Consider the following 20958-nt stretch of genomic DNA (forward strand, 5'->3'; position numbering starts at 1 on the left):
CCAGCAACCGCAGGCCTCGGCCTGGCAGCTCCTCACCCCCAGCCCGGGCCCTCAGGGGGAGCCCCGAGGGGTGGCTGTCCTGCCCTCAGGCACCGTCCCCAGAGCGGCCGAGCCCCGCCAGGACGGCCACCCGGCCCCTTGCCTGGCGTTTAACCACCTGCCCTTGAGGAGGGCGTCAGGGGCCTCCTTATTGATTTAAGGAAATAAACTATTTAAGAGAGACGGTATAGAGCCGCAGATTGTGTGTTATGTACCCTCTGACACCAAGGAGCAGGCGATATCACCACCACAACTGACAGGAAAAAAAGGAAGCCCCGCATCCCAAAATGCTTTGTTACCCACTGGCCACTTACCATGTCTTAGAGGTGACTAAACTGTCATAAGTAATACCTGGACTAAATAATTTGAGAATTGCCTCGAGGCTGAATAAAAATAATATTTTGTAGAATAACAAACGAAGAACAGATTCATGAGACTAAGATTTGCTGCTGGCCATGCTGGTCATTCACAGAGTGCAAAAATGAACTTGTTTCACTGGGACATGTCAGTGGCCCAGGTGGCCCCTAGAACAAGAGGTGGACACGAGAGCAACCGGAGTGCCTCAGGAGTGTAGGCAAGGGAAAAACTAAAGCAGAGTAAATACTGTCCCTTTGGTTTCATCTTTCCATTTATGAAGTGAACAGACTATCTTGGCCCTTAAGGATGGCAGAATTTCTGAAATTCCTGGGGAGTCTATGCTCTTGCCTTACTTAGGCTTGCTTTCATGCAGTAGACCATTTGTTGTCCCAATGGAGAAGCACAAAAAAGGGAAAGCTAAAAAATTCTTCATTTCTGCAGTTGTTAGAATTGTAGATTACACTTACTCTATATCAAATACATAGAATTCATTCTGTAGGAAGTGGTTTTCTTGGAACTCAGTTCCCCTTTTTATGGCTTGAAAAAGGGAACGTGAGAATAAGACCTGATAGTAGAGAAAATTTTGGTGGAGTTTTTAGTAATTCTAAAGTCAGGGGGATTCCAGGGAAAAAGCTGTTTTGATCTTGGTGGTTTTGCCATCACAACTTGTTAGTACAGCCTTGCCTTTTAGGGAACAGTCATGAACAGTTTGATGTGCATACTAAGATGTACAACTCATCAACACCCCCACCCCCTCTTTTCTGGATTTGTTTTCAGCTGTTTCCAAGTAAGATCTTACTTAGGACCTCATAAAGCAGAGGGCTCCCCCAGGGACTGGCTCCCTCTGTCTCATTAAACCACATTTTGAAACAGGAATAACAGTACAAGGTCTGCAGTCAAAGGCTACTCTGTCAAAGCAGCTGGGTTGATACTGAATTATTTAAGGATTACATACCAAAAAGTATTATTATTGGTTGCTGCTTATTTTTGAGGAAGGTATAAGCAAATTAGAAGGAATTATTCAAGGTTCCTGTAGGGTTTCTTTGATTACTTTTCATAGTGAAATTAAGTACAAAAGGAAGGTGAGCAAAAAGCTTTGTAGAAATGCTGTTTAATCTGAGAAAGTCTTAAAACTTAACTTCAGGTTTTTTTTTAAATAGTACTCACTTTGAAATGTCTAGGCTTCCACTGTTTTCCAGTACTAAAACTGGAGTCTTACAGTCTTTGTGTCTTCTGATTGGGTTGCTTTACAAAAGTCATTAAAATCTTCCTGAAAGAAACATGATCATTTACTAAAATAAATACCATGAGAATTTTAAGTTCCTGCTTTGTATAACAAGTGAGATTATGTCAGATCCGGAAGCATAAGCAGAACAAACATTGTAAAATATTCAAGGACATACCGATAAGGACAAGGCAGCTGTGGCTGGCTACAGTAGGCTGGGCTAAAGGGTTTTGGTGGGTTGGAACAAAACGCTGGTGCAATTCTCAGAACTTGGGCTTTTACAGGATAGAAGTGTCACACCAGATTAAAGGCATTATTTGATAATTGTTTAGCTCAGTGCTGAGAACAAGACCATTATATTAGCACTTCTTGAGATATAATATGCATGGTTAAATATGCTATTAACTACTGTGTTGGTTGATGGGATCTGTATAGCAGTTGGGTTTTGAGTCTATAACAGAAGCACGAAACAAAGCCCTTATCGGTATTACCACTGCTTTTGCCACTGTGTTGCTGGATTTCCCTGGTACATGCTCTTTCTAGGCAAACCTGTTTTATAAGTAGAAAGAAGCCACTTAGTGTTCACTGTTATGAGGTGTACGAGAACCTATTTTTTCTTGCTGCCTGCCAGAACCTTCCAGGCTAATTACAAGGCTTTTTCCAGTGTTTTTATCCTGTTAAGTAGGAAATGGCTTGAGAACGAGAAGAATATTGTGGTACATTTGCTAGATATACTTTTATTCTTTCAAGTTTGTGGGATGCCCTGAATGCTTTATTTCATTAGATACCGTGGCAGAACAGAGCTATTTAAAATGCACAGAAAAGGATTGGCTTTTCTCTTAGATACATTTATCACAAATTAAAACAGCAAATAAGATTGTTTTAGTTTTTAAAAATGCTGGCCAACAAATAAATACTGTCTGATGTGATTTTTTGTTTTTCCTGTTTTTTTTGACTGTTTACCACTCTCCTCCTCCCCCACAGCAAAATATCTACTTTGAATGTGTATTTCTGAGTTCTCTTTACTCCTTGTGTAATTTGCAGGAGTATTTTTTTTTTTATGGTGTATTCCACCAGGTGGCTCTCAAGGCCCAGAATGTGAGAACTACTTGGTGCATCTATCAACTAAGGGGATTTGGGATTATGTAGGGCATTGTAGAAAACTGAATTATATTCTTATAGCATGTATTAAATCTGAAAAACACTAGGAAAAGTGACCAATACCTTAATCCCTTTGGGAAAAAAAACCCGCAAAGAGGAGTTGTAATGATTCTGAAAAAATATTACTGTTAAACACAATATAGTAGAAGTGCTTACATATCGGTTGGGTATTGGAGGACAGGGAACACTGCTGTAAGTGGCAAGAGATCTACATCTGATTCTTTGATTATTTTTCGGCTCTTTTCTGAAAAGTTATTTCTGGTCTTCAGTTCTCCTTTTGAAAAAGTATTTGCTGCCTTGCACTTACAGAATACTTACTAAGCCTCTGTATTACAAAAAGGGAGTGGATGTTAGGTTTTACAATTTTGCAATGTCCTCTTCCTTGTCTTCTGAACCATTGTTTAATTTACCTTGTCTATATGTAGGCTCATGAAATTAAAAGTCAGCAAGTTTAAATCAGTAAAATGAGCAAATATTTATGTAAATAGATAGCAATATTAATTTCCAAAAGTACTGGCTAGAATTTAGTCCAATTTATTAAAAATTATAGATACATGTGAGTAAAGACAGGACACAACTAATGAATTTGCTGAAAAGCATAAGCTACTGACTGACTGCCTGGAAGTAAAGAAAACCTTTTCCTCTGGACAGATTCCACAGAAGTTTGGGAGTTCACTGAGCTATATGATACCAGTCACTAGCAGTTACTGGATTGAGCCATGAACCGATCTCGTGTGTCAGTTGCTGTTGTGTTCTTAAATGGTTTTCTGATAGAAAACAGGCAAAATGAGTCATGAACTGGGATAAACTGGAGGAAGATAATTGCCCATGTCCAACAAATGTGGTGATCTTAGCGTAGGTCGGCATTAGTACAGGGGCTTTGGAGGTTGCATAGGTGAATAGTGCCAATGTATGCCAGAGGTAATGACCCGAGGATGATACTGGGGCTGGTTTAGAAATGGTCTGTTTGGTCCCTAGCCTCAAATGATTCACTGTAGATGAAGCAGCTTCTACTGCTCCAAAGTGCTTTTATACAGAAGTGTGGGACACTGAAATACATTATGTCTTAATTAGTATTCAGCAGTTACTGAAATAACTTTTACACTCTTACCAACAAAAGAAGTGTCCAGCGTTAGCAGTTGCAGTATTTCTTAGAGGACCTTGAACTCTAAATCATGTTTTTGAATACGCTAAGCAATGTTCTTTTGTGGCATGAACTTTTCCATGCGAGTTTTTAGTGCTCTTTAATGGTGATGCATTTGGAGTCCGTTTGCATTCCTGTCATCCAAACAAGCCACTTCTGCTCTATGAAAAGGCAAGCTAATTAAGTCAGCCCAGTAGGCCTGCCTACTGTTGTGGTCAAAGAGTGACTCAGTTGGTTTTCCAGGCTCTTTGGATGGCAAACCACTGACACTTTCAATGGCTGGGGAGTTTAAAATTAAAAATGAGTAACTCACTAGAGATAAGTTTGACAAGCCACCTCCTTTTGCCATATTAATTTTCTAGAAGTTTATTCTGTATCCAAATAAAATTTAATGGGGTTTATTCTGATTACTATTCTCTAAAATCAGATATGAAGCTATTCTGGCCAAATTTACTTTTTTTCATTAAAATATAGGCTGTCTTGGAACAAAATTCCTGGAATCCGGAGGTGGTAATGTAATCCTTAAAACTAGTTCCAACATGGAATATATCCTTGACAACTCAGTTTGAGTTGCAGTGTATATTTCTTTTGTAGTCTCTGCTTGTTTACTCTAAAGGCCAAAACCTAATTGGTCTAAGTGACTTTTGTGGAAGAGAACTATTCACAAGATACCCAAACTGCATTTAGTTTCCTGCCATGAGTAATCAGGCTGTTTTGCAGTAATTTGTTACAACCCTACATGCAGGCTGAGACATACAAGTCTGAATCCTTTCAGAAAGTTCCTGCAGTCCTTTGAGTTTAGTGTGCAACATCCATTTTTACTGGGAGAGAAATTTCACAGGGGATTGGCAAAATCTCTTTGGATGAATGATGGGTAATCAGAAACACAATGGGATAAAAGACGACCGCTTAAAATACAGGAACAAGTAGCATGTAAATGAAATGGGACACCTCCTCATTCTTCTAGCAGTACTTTGAGGCCTAAATTTGTCCATGAACTCTTTTGTAAGAAAAAAAAATTACAAAGCAAATGCAAAACTTCTTTTGTATCAGCTTTTGAAAAATCTTTTATAAGAAGTTATTTCCTTTTGTATTCTTGCTAGGGTGGCTAACTTCACTGAGTGACTTTTGAACTGACTTCATTTCCTTACCCTGTTTTCCTCCCTTTGGCTTTGAGTCTTATTGCCGATTTTCTGTGTTTCAATAATTTCTATGGGCTTCTTTATTCTTAGCTTCTTGTGGCATTGACTTGCAATTGTTAGCTTAGAACTGATTTTTATTTAGTTATTTGTTTTTAACTGTCAAAACATTAGTGAAGGGAAATTTATAGCATATTTTATGTAGCATTCAAAACCTCCAAACAAAACATCTAGTTTCCAGGGCAGAAAATTATGATTATGCCTGCATCTGAAAAGCTAGGGAACGGATAATTCCAGAAAGAAAAGGCTTCCCTGTGTTTTGGACATGCACAGTGACATCGTCCACCTAACTTGTTTCCTCTCCCTCAATTATTATTGCTATAATTTTGTCACATTATATCTAAGCGGAGTGAAAGCTACCTGCATTGGCCCTAGTACCCATTTAAAAGAAACTCCTAGTCTAGTAGGAACTGGCACATATTAAATAGAGTCCTGTTTACCAAACTAAATTATACCAAGTATAGCACTTAACATCTAGTCATTCTTAAATGAATGTTTTATAGCAGAAAAAAAACCTGTCATCTGCCAAAATGCCTTTATTATAATGTACATTAAAGCTATAGATTTTGTAAAGTGACATGCTATCATTTGATGATGTTTTACTAATTACTCAGGGTTTGTTTTGTTTGTTTGTTTTTAAGAAGAGTAGACTTGATGTAGCCTAAATTGAAAAGCTTGAGTTTAAAACTAACTGAACGCTATTCTTGCATTTCCCTGGAAGATGAGTGCATATGTGTTTGCTTCATGTCAGTAGAGCATATCAGCTAACGCAAACAGGATAGAGATACCTGCTGCAAAGTGACTGCAGTATTACTATGAAGTGTTGCAGGGCAAGCAGAGATCCACATAACAAGTTTTTATGAGGCAAGCATGAGAAAACAGCTTTTATGTGCCACTAGAACTGGTGTGTACTGCTTAAGAGTGATTAAAAAAAGCTGTGAAAGAATGAAAAACTTTCAAGATTACTGATTTTGGTTAAAGGTATCGGTAGTCTCTTCCATATTTATATGAACAAGGTAGTGCTGTAATAATACTAAGTTCAGAGCCAAGGTTTGTTTGGTATTAACTCAGTGTCATCATCCCCCGGCCCCAAGGTGACATGGATAGTCTTATCACAGAATAGCTTCTGATTGAAGACCAATTACTCTGAAAACTAATGTCATCCAAATGAAAAAGTCAAACTTTCTTCAACTGGAAAAAAGGTAATATAGATGTAGATGTGGCTTTTTTTTTTAAGAAACCCTCCCAGGTTTCTGTTTCCAAGGTCAAATTTTGCCCTCAGATTCCTTGTGTCCTCCTTCTCACTGCTGCAAATAATCCTTTTGGTTTAGAGCTCTCCTTTGTGCTACTCTGTGCACCATGCTTATTTGCCAGTTAGATTTCTCAGATTTTGCAGTTAGTTGCAAAAATCATTGAACCTTTCTATGGCAACCTTGGCAATGAGTTTTTCCTGCCTTTTTATTGATAAGATACAGAGAATTTCAAATTCATGTCCAGATTATTTGGGGAACAGCCTGTTCTAGCATCTCCAGGAACTGTCTCAGTACCTTTAAAATATGACCCTTAAGGTCTTTGAAAACCCATATACTTTATTGTTTTTTTTTAAACTCTTCTGATGCCCAAGGAAATTCTAGATGACTCAGTCAATTAATATATAATTGACCTGTGTTTTAAAGTGTCCATAGGTTTGTCCAGCTTGAACAAGATATACTGCCTTTTCCAGCGAGGTATAGATGGGGTGCTCTGCTACTAACTATAACTCAGCTCCACCAGGTGGCTGTCACACTATGAGAGTGTGCGCTGTGAAGGTTTCCACCAGCACGTGAAGGGCAGCGTTTAACATTACATTATCAAAGCACTGCCTTGGATTTTAATTATCGAACTCCTACATGGAATTTAATGGGAATTACAACTGAACTATAGTAACTTGGTTGATTTTCTCATTAGTTACCTTCAGGTTTTGGTCACAGTCAAACAGTTCTTTACATCTGAACGAACATGCAAGGTTTGTTTCTGCTGTAATAAAGTCTAGGTATTCTCTCCATACATCCTGTTCACAGGTAGCGAGTTTGAGGCTAACACTTTAAAATGCATTTCCAGGAAAAGAGGCTTGCTTTCTGAAGAGCTGCTGTACGATATTTTATTTTGAAAGCTAGATAACAAACTCTTTTGAAACTAAACTCTTGAAAAAACTCTTGAAAGCTAAATAATAAACTCTAGGACACAGTAACAAATTGAGTTTGAATTTTTAAAGATCTTAAATATATACTGTTTTATTATAGTAAGTAAAGATGGCTCTGTATTGGCATTGTACCAAGCTTCTCTAGACAAACTGTGTTCTTGATGCTGGTTTTATCACCAGTCTCATTCATTTTCTTTTATACAGGTATCACAGGAAAAGGTGACCTTACTGTGGGTGCAACTACAAGTGGAAAAGTGAATTTTTACCCCTGGACAATAGATAATAAATATTATTCTGCAGATATTCACCTCTGCGTAGTACCAAACACCTTTCTTGTTACTGGAGATATTGCTGAATCTGTGCAAGCATTTGTTGTGTACTTCGACAGCACAATAGTAAGACTCTTCTGCTTCATTATATTGCTTTATCTGTATGATGTAATTGCCTTATCACAGTGATAACCACAAATTATATTCTCTTCCCATCCATTGTGCCATCCATTCCTTTTAGGCTGTTCTATTAATTGTCAGTAGATCAATGTTAAATTATGCCTGCCAACAATGGAAGCGGTTTCCTTCCCTTTTACTATTATACTCCAGCTGGAAGAGAGGTTTTCAGGATGCAAATATGCCACTAAGTTAGGCAAATCTTCCTCCAGCCCACCACCTCCAACTTTACTCCTAGCTGGTGGTAGTTCAGAAAGGCTGCTTTAGGATAGCCAAGAATGAGTGAACTAAATGTAAGATTCAGTGCTATCATTTTACCCGAAATTGTTTCTACTAAGCTGGCAGCAATGAAAACAGTGCTTTAGCAAAAGCCAGAAAGATTCTGAGACAAAAAAATATTCTAAATAAAGAACTGTTTTTCACCACAGATGGGAAAGGGTGCATACCACACATTCTGACAAGATACCTTTAACCAGACATCTCAGGGCTGTCTCAGAATGAACTAGAGCAATGGGAGTAGTTCACCAGCCCCTATAACATCCACTTTAGTGTAGAAGATTGAGTAGCTGCACATTAAACCTGAGATATGCTTAAAATGAAATACTCATAATTAGCCTTAAGTAGAAATCTTTCCTGACCTACACTAGGATTGCATAATTAATATTAAACAGGAAAAGGAAGGTTCAAGGCAGTAGTATTAACTCATCTGTAAAGTAAGTCAAGAATCAGAAGGAAGTTGTGTATAAGTCAACTTCTCTGATTAGAACACAAGTGCCTTAAACATACTTGATATGCAGCCTAGCATATTTCCTTACTTCATTGCTTTTATTCTAATACTATTAATGATTTAAAACTAGTTTAAAAACTAAAGTATTTGAGGATGTATTCCAAAGAACTGTTATTTTTCTTCCCTTTAGAAATCTGGACTTGATAGTGTCTCTGAATGGCTTCCCCTGACAGAAGAGTGGTTACCAGAAGTCATGATCCTGGTTTGTAACAGAGTATCTGAAAATGGTATGAAGCCCAAAGACGTTCTGAACTGATTAGTTATTAACCTTGCCTAATAATTTACTTCCTAATTAAATCAACACAATTGTTTCTTAAAATATCTGTGTGAGACTGGGCTCGAGATTTAATTGAAAAGAGCCGGGTTACTCTCATGACCAGGAACAGAAGAGTCTTAAGCTAGTTGTGGTTAAAACTGAGTCAGAATTTTACAAGCTTGCTTGAAATGAGCTCTGTGTATCCCATTCCTAGTATACCAGCATGCACTGCATTACTGCAGGGTAACTAAACAGGCATTCATATTACTGGATGTGCATGATCCTCTCTGGTGAAGAATGACGATGACTGTTGGTTGCTTAACTACAGTGGAAAGTACATTCATCTTTTTGACCATTTGGACATTAAATACACACATTTGCTTTGGTTCTAGATTAGTATATGCAATACAACAGCAAGCTGTAAGATGCAGATATGTCCCTGTAACTTAATTCAGATTTAAACCTAGAGTTAATAGAAGTCTTCATTCACTGTGGCACTTCACTTACATTTCCCTTTGAGTACCCATTGCAAAGCCATTTGATTTTATGGTATTTGAAAAAAACAGTTCAAAGGAGGAGTTTGTTTAACTCTGGAGTTTTTGGAATCAAATTCAAAGTGAACGGAGGACCCACACCAGCTACTATATACTTCTTCTCCATACAATCCAGAATAAGCAAACAACTTTGAGGGAATAAAATGTAGCTAAAGATTCAACTGCTGATATTAGTCTCAAATGTGTATGTTTAGTATGCATTTTTGTTCCCAACTTTAGGTATTAACAGACAGAAAGCTCAAGAATGGTGCATCAAGCACGGCTTTGAACTGGTAGAACTTAACCCTGAGGAACTGCCTGATGAAGATGGTAGGACTGCTACTTCTGTTTTAATTTTTAGCATGAAAAAGCACACCAAAATATCTTCTAAACAATTGCAAGGGGCATAACTTTATTTACGTGCTACATGATTACAGCATGGAATGCTCCCAGTTGGTGAGGCTTAGTCTCAGCTATAAAAGGTCAGGAGGAGGAGGTTATTTCCTCCAAGAAATTCCATTTGTCTCCTCCCAAATACAGCTGCTGTTTATGTAGCACCTACATAAAAATATCTGCTCCTTTTTCTGGCACTAATCCTAGGACTGTATTGATAGATTAGAAGCATTTATATTCCACTTTGGAAATAAATCTAAAAACCAAGAACCAGAGATATGCACAACAGCGGGAAAATTCTTTGTCTTTTTAAAAAAGACTTTTAAAACTATTGTACATACCAAGAGAAGATAGGCATTATTCAAACAGTGACATGATAGGCTGAAAAGGGGAGCTTGTTAAAAACATTTCAGAATAGCATGCACTGTTACACAGGAAATAAACTGGTTTCAAAATCACTGGCTGACCATATGTTTATAACTTGAAAAAACCCATCAAGCAAAGTCAAAAGTGTGATGTGTGATGTTCCACTCTTGAAAAGTGACTGTGCACTTCCTGACAGCCTTATCAGCAGCCGCCTTACCTCCTCATTTCAGTGATACAAAAAAAGTGTTTACATCTTACCTCTATAGAGCCAAAATGAGATAACTGACTCCATTTCCAGGCTTGAGTGGAATTAGTCACTAGCATTTGCTCTATTTCAGGTTCACCAAGTACATAGCTGTGACCAAAAAATGATTTAGTCTAAAGGCCTAAGCTAGAACTCAAGTCCCACCCTTTCCCCCCCTTTAAAGGCCTAGATAAAAATCATATCTTGAGTAGCTAAGATTGCCCCTTCTCCCCCCGCCACATCTTTAAAGATATATTTCTTTTTGGCACTTAGGGAGGGATACACATACTTCTGATCTATAGAAACCAGAAAAATCAGAAGTGGATACCCTTTAGACTAAAGTTTTCTTATGAAGTGCTTTAAAAGGAAACACTAGTAACATTAAGTCAAGGTTTTTTTCTATTCAATAACTGTTGTAAAGAATGGGCTATTTACTATTTAAATAATATAAGTAATGGGAATAATAACAACTCAGGATGTTAATCTTTGGAGTATTAAGATATATGTTCTTTCCTGGATTTTTAATATGGTAGTTGATTCACTGTGACTCATGCATAGGAGGAAACGTATTCTACTGACTAACATATTTACCCCATAAACATGCTGTATGAATTACTTACAAAAGACAAAATGGATGGAGTAAACATACTGGGCCAATGTCTGTTTAAAAATTATGACATTTCTGGCAGCTCATCACAGATGAACTGAAGCTCTTGCTATGACTACACTGTCAGTCAGTTGTACAGTAAGGACAAGAACTCTGAACTGAGACTCTTGATAATGACTGATACAAAACCAAACAGCAGTGTTGTAGAGGGCAAAATATTTGATCTAAGGGATCATAGACAGCTTTAAATTAATTTTTAAAGGCAGTTTCAATTACTACACCTGTCCCTGAGTCATCCTAGAAGAGTTTGATTTTTAAGCAATCACATTTTTGTATCCAAAGGGTTTGGTGTTTTTTTTTTCTATTGCTTTGTGAGACCTGCACAAACATGGGAAGCTGACTAAACTGAGGAAATGGGAAAACTGACTTTATACAAAGTGGTGTCAGATCTATTCAGTAAGTAAGTTGAAGTCCAAATAATGCTTTCCCCAGTCTTTTCAAGTTACTGTAATTCACAGAATTACTGGAACATATGGAGTTAGGTGTTGTGGAGATAGCTTTACAATGATGATTTTCATTTTTAACAAGTGTCACACCTTTTTTAAATGGTTGCCTGAAGTTCTTTACTTTCTAAAGGAAGGAAGAGTAATTCTAGCATCTATTTTTATGCCATACAGCATTCTAAGAGATCTTGGGGTAAAAGGTGCCTTGCTTTTAACAGCAAAAATAGTCTATTACTATTAAATTTACTTATATGTTATTTAACAATGTAGGCCTCATGCTAAATATTTAACAAAACCCCACACAGAATTTAGATCTCTACAGAAGGCTGAAAGCTCACAGTTCATAATACCTGGAAGCCTAGACCAAGAACTGAGGCATTAATTTAGATTTGTTTGGCATCTCATGAAGCAAAGGCAAGAAATCTGTGTTTCCTAACAAAAGTAGTAATTTATATCGATTGCAATAAGATAGGACAGGCATTCAGACACACACTTTCTTACTTTCAGGCACGTAATGGTTTTTGGTCTAATTATTAGGAGTGCAATGTCTTTCTCTTTTGGTTTAGATGACTTTCCAGAGTCCACTGGAGTGAAACGAATTGTACAAGCTTTGAATGCCAATGTGTGGTCCAACGTAGTCATGAAGAGTGGTATGTAACACAGGTTCCTCTTATACGAATTCTGGAGAATGCAAGGCCTAGAGGGCTTAGTATTTTTAGCAAAAGTTTAAACTGAGCAGCTACAGTGCTGCTGCCACTGCATCAGTATAAAGAGAACTAGAGCACTCTTCAACCTTTTACATGGAATAGTAGGGTTTCAGGTATTGCTTTCGTTGTCCCTTGATGCACAGAGAAACTTGCAGGCAATGGGTGAGATTTATTCCTGTTGCAGCATCTGTTCCTGTTTCCCCAGTACTTTGACTTGCTCTCTACCAATAACTCGAGTTAAATATTCCACTAACTCTTCAAATTTCAATGAAAAATGAAAGCTTGTTCCACCAAACTCTAGCAGCAAATAGCTCGTCATTATCAGCTTGGTCTAAAAACTGATACATGGTTTAGTGAGGAAGTAGTAAGTGTTAAATTCCAAATTTGTTACAGTTTTTTTGAAAAAAATATTTGAAACACGGATGAGAATAGCAAGTGTGAAGATGAGATTTGGCAAAGAAGTGATTTCAAATGTCTGTTGAAGGACATGCTAAGTGGGACTGAAGGACATGCAAAAGAAGGACTGTCTTCCCTACAGAAAACCCCACTTGAGTACATGAAAACCACAGAATTTTTTGAAAACAGTGCAAAAAAACAGGCAACCCCAGATAATTTCCTGCAGATAATTGATTATCAGGTAGAGTTAGAGTTTTGGAAAAAATCACTTTAGGATTAGACTCATTACAAAAGGAAATGCTGTGGCTAGCCCAGAGTTATTGCAAGTGTAGATACTTCCATTTACTTGAAAACCTTTAATTACCTTTCTAATAACACAAGCTGTTGCAGGAAATGTAGGAAGATTAAACTCTTGTGGAGTGCTTGGCCTTACATTTATTTCAAGTCTCATCCTACTAGCAACCTTCCAATGTCTGCCTACTCCCTGATGTACAATTTTCCACTGTTGTGGTTTCTTCCTTCCTAGCCCTTTTAACTGTGTAATGATTTCAAGTGCTGAGAGGCTTCTGGTAGTTCCTGTAACTGCAAGGTGATTACTGGGACTCAGTAGAACTAGGATGAGAACTACTAAACCGGTATTTTTTTTTAATTTTTTTTAAGGTAGCCTTTTGAGTATTTCTCATACCACATCAGAATGAGGTTAAGATTGGTTCTAACTTAATGTAACCATTGTAGAGAAATAGGTAGCTATTTGAGATGGTGTAAAGTTATTTCACTAGTGCTAAAATGGTTTTCTTAACAGTGTATTTCCTGCATTTGACAGATGCCACATTACAGAAGAACAGAACTTAGTCACATGTTCAGTTCTTCATGGGGGAAATTCCTGTGCATCATTAGTGTGTTCTGTAAAGGTCAGACTCCTTGAAAATCCAGGGTTTTCTATCTCTGCAGTACAGAAGCCACACAGCATTGATGCACATTACTACAGACCCCTCAGGAAGTGAACTATATTTGGAAGTTCTCGCAGCCTGACTATGCCTTCAAAGGGAAATTGTTGAGCTCATTTTGCTTAAAATAAAACTTTTTACAACCTGTAATGTATCTTTTGTTTTCAGCTTCCTCCTGATCCCGGAAACTGGCCACCATGTAAATCAAACTTTAGTTTTTCTACTGAATTACCTATAACTGTTGGCCATTTAGAAACTATGCAGTCATACTTCATGTGAAGATTTTTCATAGAGTATAAGAAATTTGTATAGCACTGTTAAGTGCAGCCATCCAAAAAGCCAATGTTACAGTGCTGCCTTACTTCAGCTATCTATTTGTATGAGAATTTAAGTTTACAGGCAGAACAGGAATGACTTTTTTCAAGTGCAAGCGTTAAACCCATATTATTTTAAGGTGTTCTATCTTAAACCCAAACACAGTTCTTCTTAAGTTGTGAAGTAGTTTTTTCACACACCTATTAAGAAAATTCTTGACCTTTTGATTTTTTTCTCTAACTATTAAATACATTCATTCTCACACTAATTGATAAAAATAGGTATTAAATATAGCATAGTTGAATTATAAACATTTTTACATCAAGTAATACCACGTTTTGTGAGTAAATAAAGCGGTATTGTCTCTACTAGAAGGAAAACAAGCAGTCTTACCTGACAGTCTCCAGAGGGCAATTCCCTTTTGTAGTTGGTATAAAGTTGTTGGTTCTCCAGGACTCAGAGCTTTCTTCAATCTGAGAATCGGGTGGTTTTCTTTCCCTTGTGCAGAAGAGCATGAGTAGTTCTTCAGCTAACATCTTCCCCCCCCAAAAACAGTGCACTGCTGTTGTCTTTAGGTGTCCCTTCAAGAGCAAAGCTAGCTGACCTAGATAGTAAGAAGAGAAACAATTTACTGCTCTCTGAAAGAGGCTACTTGGCTACTTTCCTGCTTAAATACGTGTTCAGTGATCCCAGCTGAAGCTGGTTACTTAGGGTGGGGCCAGTAATTAGCCTGGCTCTCTTTACAAAGATTGAGCCCGATTTAGGGGAACTATTTACACGTAGTTATTTAACCAAATTATGAATTTTGACTTCTTAATTCCAATTTTGTGTGGAAGTCAGGATCACCACATGTCAGCTAGAGACAGACTATGGAAGAGTAGTAGATAAAGACAGTGGAAAACATTTTGCTATGAAATGAGCATATATGAATCTTGACAGTGTACTAAAGCTCTGCAACTATTGATGAGTGACACCTGTGAAACTATATAGACTCCATCATGATAGAGCCACCAACTATTACAATAAGTTGAGTGAGATAATTTTTGGCTTTGATGCTGTAAGAACACTGTGTAAGGCATCACCCACTTCCTGAATTGCACCCAGAAGTTGAAATAATTTTTACATCCAATAAAAAGAGTTTATAGGAAGGCTTTTTCAAGGGTGTGCCTGCAACCAAGTGTTATGTCTGCCACCTCCCTAACCACGGATCCAGAAACAAATAGCTGCTTTTCAGAGATCCCTGCTGTAGATTCCAGTTCTTTCTAACTAGGACAACATTTTGTAATTACGCTGGCTGATGTTATGTGTATGTGGTGGTGGTGGGGACGGAGCTACTGTCGTTTTTCTGTACAGGATGAACTCTAATAGATATGAAAGAGGTACATAATTAGGTCACTTCATCCACACCTCTGCCAATGTGGGAATGTTCTCTCTCAAGTACATTCTGGACTGCAATGTCCAGTCTAGCTTCAGATGACTCAGAAATTGGCTAAATGTTGATCTTTACAGTTCCTCTAAAGACTGCTCTTTGCTCAGCCTGCTGAAACTTGGGGAAGCTACTTTGTTTTGGGTTGCGAGTCCCATTCTTTTATCACTTAATTGCCGGACTGGCGGACTTCACGGGCTTTCACGTCTTGCAGCTGTACATTTTTAAGGCGATTCATTCGGCTCGGCTGAATCACTTCTTCCCAAACCTTTGGCGAGTGATCTGTTAAAGCAGTAAAACTATATAAAACAGAGCCCGTTGAAACAAATACCTGCTGGGGGGCAGGAGAGAGCACGAGGGGCAAAGAGGACAGGACAGGACAGGACAGGACAGGACAGGACACTCATTAGCCTAAGTACCCAGTGAAGATTATTAAACAGGAAATGAGGTCTTAGTAATTCTCTAATGGAGACATGTTTACATGTTTTCTAGATAGCTGATAGTTTTAGTTACACATTCAACTCTTTGAAATGAAATTTTGTATAAATGGCAAGTAAATTTGGACAGTGCATAAAAATGACATCATCTCAACATTTGAGTCTAGATCTTAGTCATTAGTGTAATATTAATTTAAAACACATTTTTTAAAAAAAGCAATCTTAATCTTTCTTCTGGTACAAGTCATTGTTTCCTGGCTATTTGTAGTACAATAACTTAATATTATTTCTTTTTTAGTTGACTAAATGCTAAAATTTTCAGAAAAATCTCCTGAGTCCCTTGTGTAACTGCAAATATTTACTACTCAATGCAAGGCCAGCCGAAAACAGCTTAGAAAAAAATCCAACCTATAATATCACCTATTATGCATACATTTTTATTTGAAAAAATAAAGTTTTTAAAATACAGTTAGTTTAATTTAAAAATACTGCACTGCATCTATTATCTTCAATGAAAAAGATGATTGTTTAGTTTTAGGTTTGAATTCACATTTTTTTTAAGGTTGGATTTTAAAATACCATTGAAATACACAGTAGATTAGCAGATGTGGAAAGCCCAAAGCACCCTGCAGTGTGAAGAAACATTGGATTTGATGGCTGGGTCCTTTCATGAATTCTGAATTACATATTTAAAAATTGCCTTTGCCATTACTGTAGTGCTCAACCTATTTAGGCAATATGTGTATAAATGAAGTCACTTGTTGCATTTCCTGTATTTAACCACAAACTCAGTGCTGCATCCCGTGGATGGTGAAACCTGGGCCACTGAATGCCAGTAATAGCAAATGCTGCTTCTGTATTTTGAAAACTGCCTTGTTTGGAATCAGAAGACATTTGGCAGACCAAATCCTAACAGAGCAGTGACTTCAAATATGAAGAAAAAAGAGCTCACATCTCTTGTGGCTTACACATCTATTCCCAGTTGGTAATATTTAGCAGTAAATATTGTTAGTATACTTCAAAGAAAGCTTGGAGAATATGAAAAGTTTCTGCTTAAAATAGGGCACTGATACAGTTTTACAGAGTGCTCTGTGTGTGTCCTCCCTGAAACATTCTCTATTCCATCTGGTCAGTTACAACTATTTGTAATAATATTGCATTTTTCTGTCAAACTAACAGCTGTTCTGTTTTTAGACAGGACCCAGGGCTTTGGTCTTCTCAGTACATTAGCAGGTGCGAACTGTAGCGTTGGGTCAGAAGAGAACCAAGATACGGAAGTAAACAGTAATTCCTATTTCTTGTTCTTTGCTCATACTGTTTCTTGCGTTGCTCTTTCCTATTGTCACACTTGGTGTGGTGGTGGCGGCGGCGGCTTTCTTTTTTTTCCTCCTTTCTCAGGGGATGCTTCACAGCCTATTGGAATGTATTTTAAAGGAAAAATTTCTGAAATCTGATAAACTGTTTGCATTTTTCTTACAAGTCCTGAGACAGTTGTTCCTAGGAGCTGTCACCTCATGGCTGTGAGCTTGCTGTTTTTCAGGACATTGCCTCAGAACTCATCGTTTTACCTGGAGATGTCCGATTGTGTGCTCAGTGTGGAAAGCTGTTGGGTGTTGATCACACTGACTTCAGCGCTGTGTAAATGCTTTACCCCATACAAACCACTGGAGCCAAGGAAAGATTATTAAAAGCTCCATTCAAGATGTTATTTTTCATTAATATCCAAGAGCAGTATTATGTGCAAAACAAAAACTGTCACTTGATAGTGTTATTTAAAAAACAACAACAAACCTGTCGGAGAAAAGCTCCATGTAGTACCTATGTACAGTGTTGCAAAAGTGGTTTTTCATGATACACATGGTACAGGTTTTGCAGTAAGTAACAGTTTAGGATAAAGAGTAAGTTTTTGAAATCAAAACAGGAAGCACCTGATTTGCAGATGATGCTTTTTAGGTTCATTATTGGATACTCTAATATCTATTTGTTTCCTGACAGTCCAATACCTCATCAGCAGACAGAGAAGAATCCCATTTAGACAACAGAGAAGATGGACCTAGCACAAACAACCTACAGATTGACAACATTGTAGGTAAGCTCTGCCGTTCTCTGCTTGGCAGATATGTTGGAGCAGGCACCCCTGGCTGGGATGGTCCCAGAAAGCCACTGGCTTTTTCCTAATGGAAAGTATGGCATAAATGCGCTTGCCAGAGCCAGTAGAGGCTAATTGTTTAGTCTTTAGGTGTTCTCCTTGAAAAAATGGGCCCAAGTTTGGATAGGACAGAGCCCCGGCAGGCAGTACTACCAACTGGGAGCATTCAGATCTGAATTTGTGAAATTTCCTGATGCATGTGTTGTGTATATTGCGTATATCTAGAAACATCTTTATAAGAATGAATTTTCAAGCTTTATGGTTGCAGAGAAAAATCATTACAGTGTGACCCAGCAGGAGGTGAATGAAGCACACTCTACTTGGGTCAGTCCTAAGAGGTTGGGGTGTTCTAAGCTACAGGTCCTTAAATAATTGCACCATTCCAGGAGCTGGGACTTTCTGACAAGTGATCTTCCAAAGGTTGGGTGTTGTTAGTTGTGGTCTAAGCATAGTCTCATTACTCTGTAATTTACTCCGTAGCTGTTCCTAGACAGATCATATCATATTGGATGAACACAAAACACTCTTGCAATGTAATGTATCAAAATTAATTACCACTGTAATGATGCCATGAGTTGTCTGTATGAACAATCAGTAAATTAAATGTTTCTTTCCCTCCTGTGGGGTTGGAATTTGCAAACGGGACTTGCAGATGTTAAAATACTGTTTTTATCAGAAAGGCTTTCACACCTGCTGACAAAACAAAATAATTTACCTTAAACCAACCTATATGTGTTTACTTCAGATCCCATGTTAGATATGGACATTCAAGAGTTAGCCAGCCTAACCACAAGAGATGGTGACCTGGAGAACTTTGAAAGGCTGTTTTCAAAGCTGAAAGAAATGAAAGGTAATGAACCAGGCGGAGACGTACCGAGCTATATCCCCTATTCTTATCGCTCGAAGGCATGAAAGCCAGTGTGTGAATTGGGAAGATTGTACAAATTTCTATTCTCCTGTCTGAGGTTTTTTATAAGTAGCTGATCTTATCATTAATTTGCCCTTCATCTTGATAGTGCTTTTGAAGGAAGCAGATATTGCTCAGCTGACTGCTATCACACTGATTTTGTCCACCATGAACTAATGCTATACAGTTTTCTATAAACAAACCTTTTTTTTTAGCTCTACAACTGCATGCAAATCTTGCAGTTTAAAGCTACAGATGTTTGAGATGAAATCCAGTGTGCTCAGAAGCGTCAGCTTTCTGGTGTTTGGGAATTGCAATTGCTCTTACTAAATAAGATTCCTTTTTCATGATCTTAAACTACTTTCTTGTAGCCCCCTAAAAACAGCTGCAATAGGCATTTCTCTCCCTGCTCGCTCCTGAGGTTGACAACCTAAGTCATGTTCTTTTTCACAGATAAAGCTGCAACGTTGCCTCATGAACAAAGAAAACTACACGCGGAAAAGGTGAGGTTTTGAAATTGGCACTGAAGTTATTAAAAACGGGGGTTTCCTTTCTAAGCCATAGTTACTTCTCTTGTAGAGTTCCTATGTTAACAGTAGTAAGAACAAACTGCACAGTCCTAGGGAGGACTGTCTGGTATCTCCCAAGAACTGAATAACAAACCCGGAATTTTGAAACGCCAGAAAAAGCTTTCCCCTCTCAAAATTTCTGAAATGAAGGCCCTGCAGTCACTGCGGGTGTAAGCCAGCTTCCACTGAAGTCAATGGGAAAGCCTTGATCTTAAGGAAAATTTAATCATGCCTTAATTAGCACAAGCTTTGTATCACATATGCCTCCCAGGAATTGTAAATTATTGCCTCTGTGTTGCTGGTATTTCTTAACTTCAGAGAGAATTAACATTGTACCTAGAAACATGGTTGCTAGAATTAGCTGCTGCTCAGTTTCTATTTTTTGGATGGTAAATGCAAAATCTTCAGTCATTTGAGGGGAATTTTTCTCCCTTTCCCATCTTTTTTTCCATTGTTAGGTGGCCAAAGCGTTCTGGATGGCAATTGGAGGAGACAGAGATGAAATTGAAGGTCTCTCCTCGGATGAAGAAAACTAAGTTCTTCTGTAGCTGTAAGCAACAGAGCAATCCTAAAAGAGTGAACTTTTCCTGCAGTGAGTGTTTATTGCAAAAAGCCCCATTTAGCTTTAGTTGCTTTCTTTGGTTAAAGGATTCTCTGTATCATTGTAGTAAGTAACACATTCCGCAACACCTAATGGTTAGAGTGGTTTTGTCTGACTGTTCATTTATTCTCTCTCAGAGAATTTTGGAAGGCGATGCATGCACTTAGAGGAAATCATTAGTTTACATTTTTCAAATTAACATTTTTATTGTTTCCTCTTTTGAGTTTAAATAAACAAATTTACTACCAGTTATCTTTCTACATATGGCTGGTGGTTGTTAAGTGACTACTTAATTCTAAACTCAACATTTTAGATGTAGGCCTGTTTGATGTTTTTATGTAGCTTGATAGCTGACTTGCTAGTTAAAACAAACCAGATTTATATGAGCCATGAAGAGAAAGCTGCCGAATTGTACCCTATTGTGGGATGCTATGCCAAGGCTGCAAGGTTAATCCTGCTGAGTGCCAAAGCTATTAAAAATAGCCCACAGGCTTTGAATTCTGTTTGCGTGTGTAAGTATGTGGTCCTTCCCTAGAAATTCAGGTGTTGTGCCACACTCCCTGGGTTTCCATTAGAAACTAAATTTGGGATTAAATGCGAGACAGATTTTTGCTGCTGTTCCAGGGGTGGAGTTCCCTGCCCAAGCCTTCTGCAATGCTTAGCCTCCAAGGCCTAGCAGAATGCACAGACCTTCTGCTGGTGAATTCTGTCCTAAATTCCTAAAGAGAAAAGCTATGATTTCAAAAACCCCACATTGTCACCTGGTGCATTTATTACAGACTTAAGCTCCTGTATGTTCATTAGAAGGTACTGGAGTTACAGTCTCAAATTCCTGCTTCATGGTATCAAGGGTTAAAAAAAATTCCCTTGTCCTTAGATCTAGTATATTGTCATCTTCTGCACAGTCACACAGTCAGACTCACTGGAGAGTATAAACATGCAGGGCACTAGGAAGACAAGAAGGAAGGCATAGGCTGGTGAGGGAGAGAGGAGAAAAGGTAAATGCCATCCTATCTCCTTTTCTACTACAGTCAATTGTGAGATAGTCAGCGGGTCAATGGC

General features: G+C 38.0%; 2 protein-coding genes across 2 annotated transcripts in view; one reads left to right on the forward strand and one right to left on the reverse strand.

Annotated features, from left to right (window-relative positions):
• IQCH (IQ motif containing H) overlaps window positions 1–356 on the reverse strand; it is a 72543-nt gene extending 72187 nt beyond the window's left edge. Inside the window, exon 1 of the mRNA XM_009321520.1 lies at window positions 339–356. Within this exon, the coding sequence (XP_009319795.1) occupies window positions 339–356 (18 nt within the window). The remainder of the gene's footprint in view (window positions 1–338) is intronic.
• A 6767-nt stretch (window positions 357–7123) lies between these two features.
• On the forward strand, window positions 7124–20399 carry AAGAB (alpha- and gamma-adaptin binding protein). The gene is made up of 10 exons (XM_009321521.1): window positions 7124–7130; window positions 7512–7702; window positions 8671–8767; window positions 9570–9659; window positions 12009–12092; window positions 16865–16947; window positions 17666–17759; window positions 18565–18669; window positions 19180–19229; window positions 19754–20399. Exons 1-10 carry the CDS (start codon window positions 7124–7126, stop codon window positions 19829–19831), a joined length of 879 nt encoding a protein of 292 aa, XP_009319796.1. The 3' UTR covers window positions 19832–20399.
• Window positions 20400–20958: the final 559 nt, after the last annotated feature.

This window comes from Pygoscelis adeliae, unplaced genomic scaffold (assembly GCF_000699105.1).
Source record: "Pygoscelis adeliae isolate BGI_AS28 unplaced genomic scaffold, ASM69910v1 Scaffold13, whole genome shotgun sequence".
In the NCBI taxonomy this organism is placed as follows: domain Eukaryota; kingdom Metazoa; phylum Chordata; class Aves; order Sphenisciformes; family Spheniscidae; genus Pygoscelis; species Pygoscelis adeliae.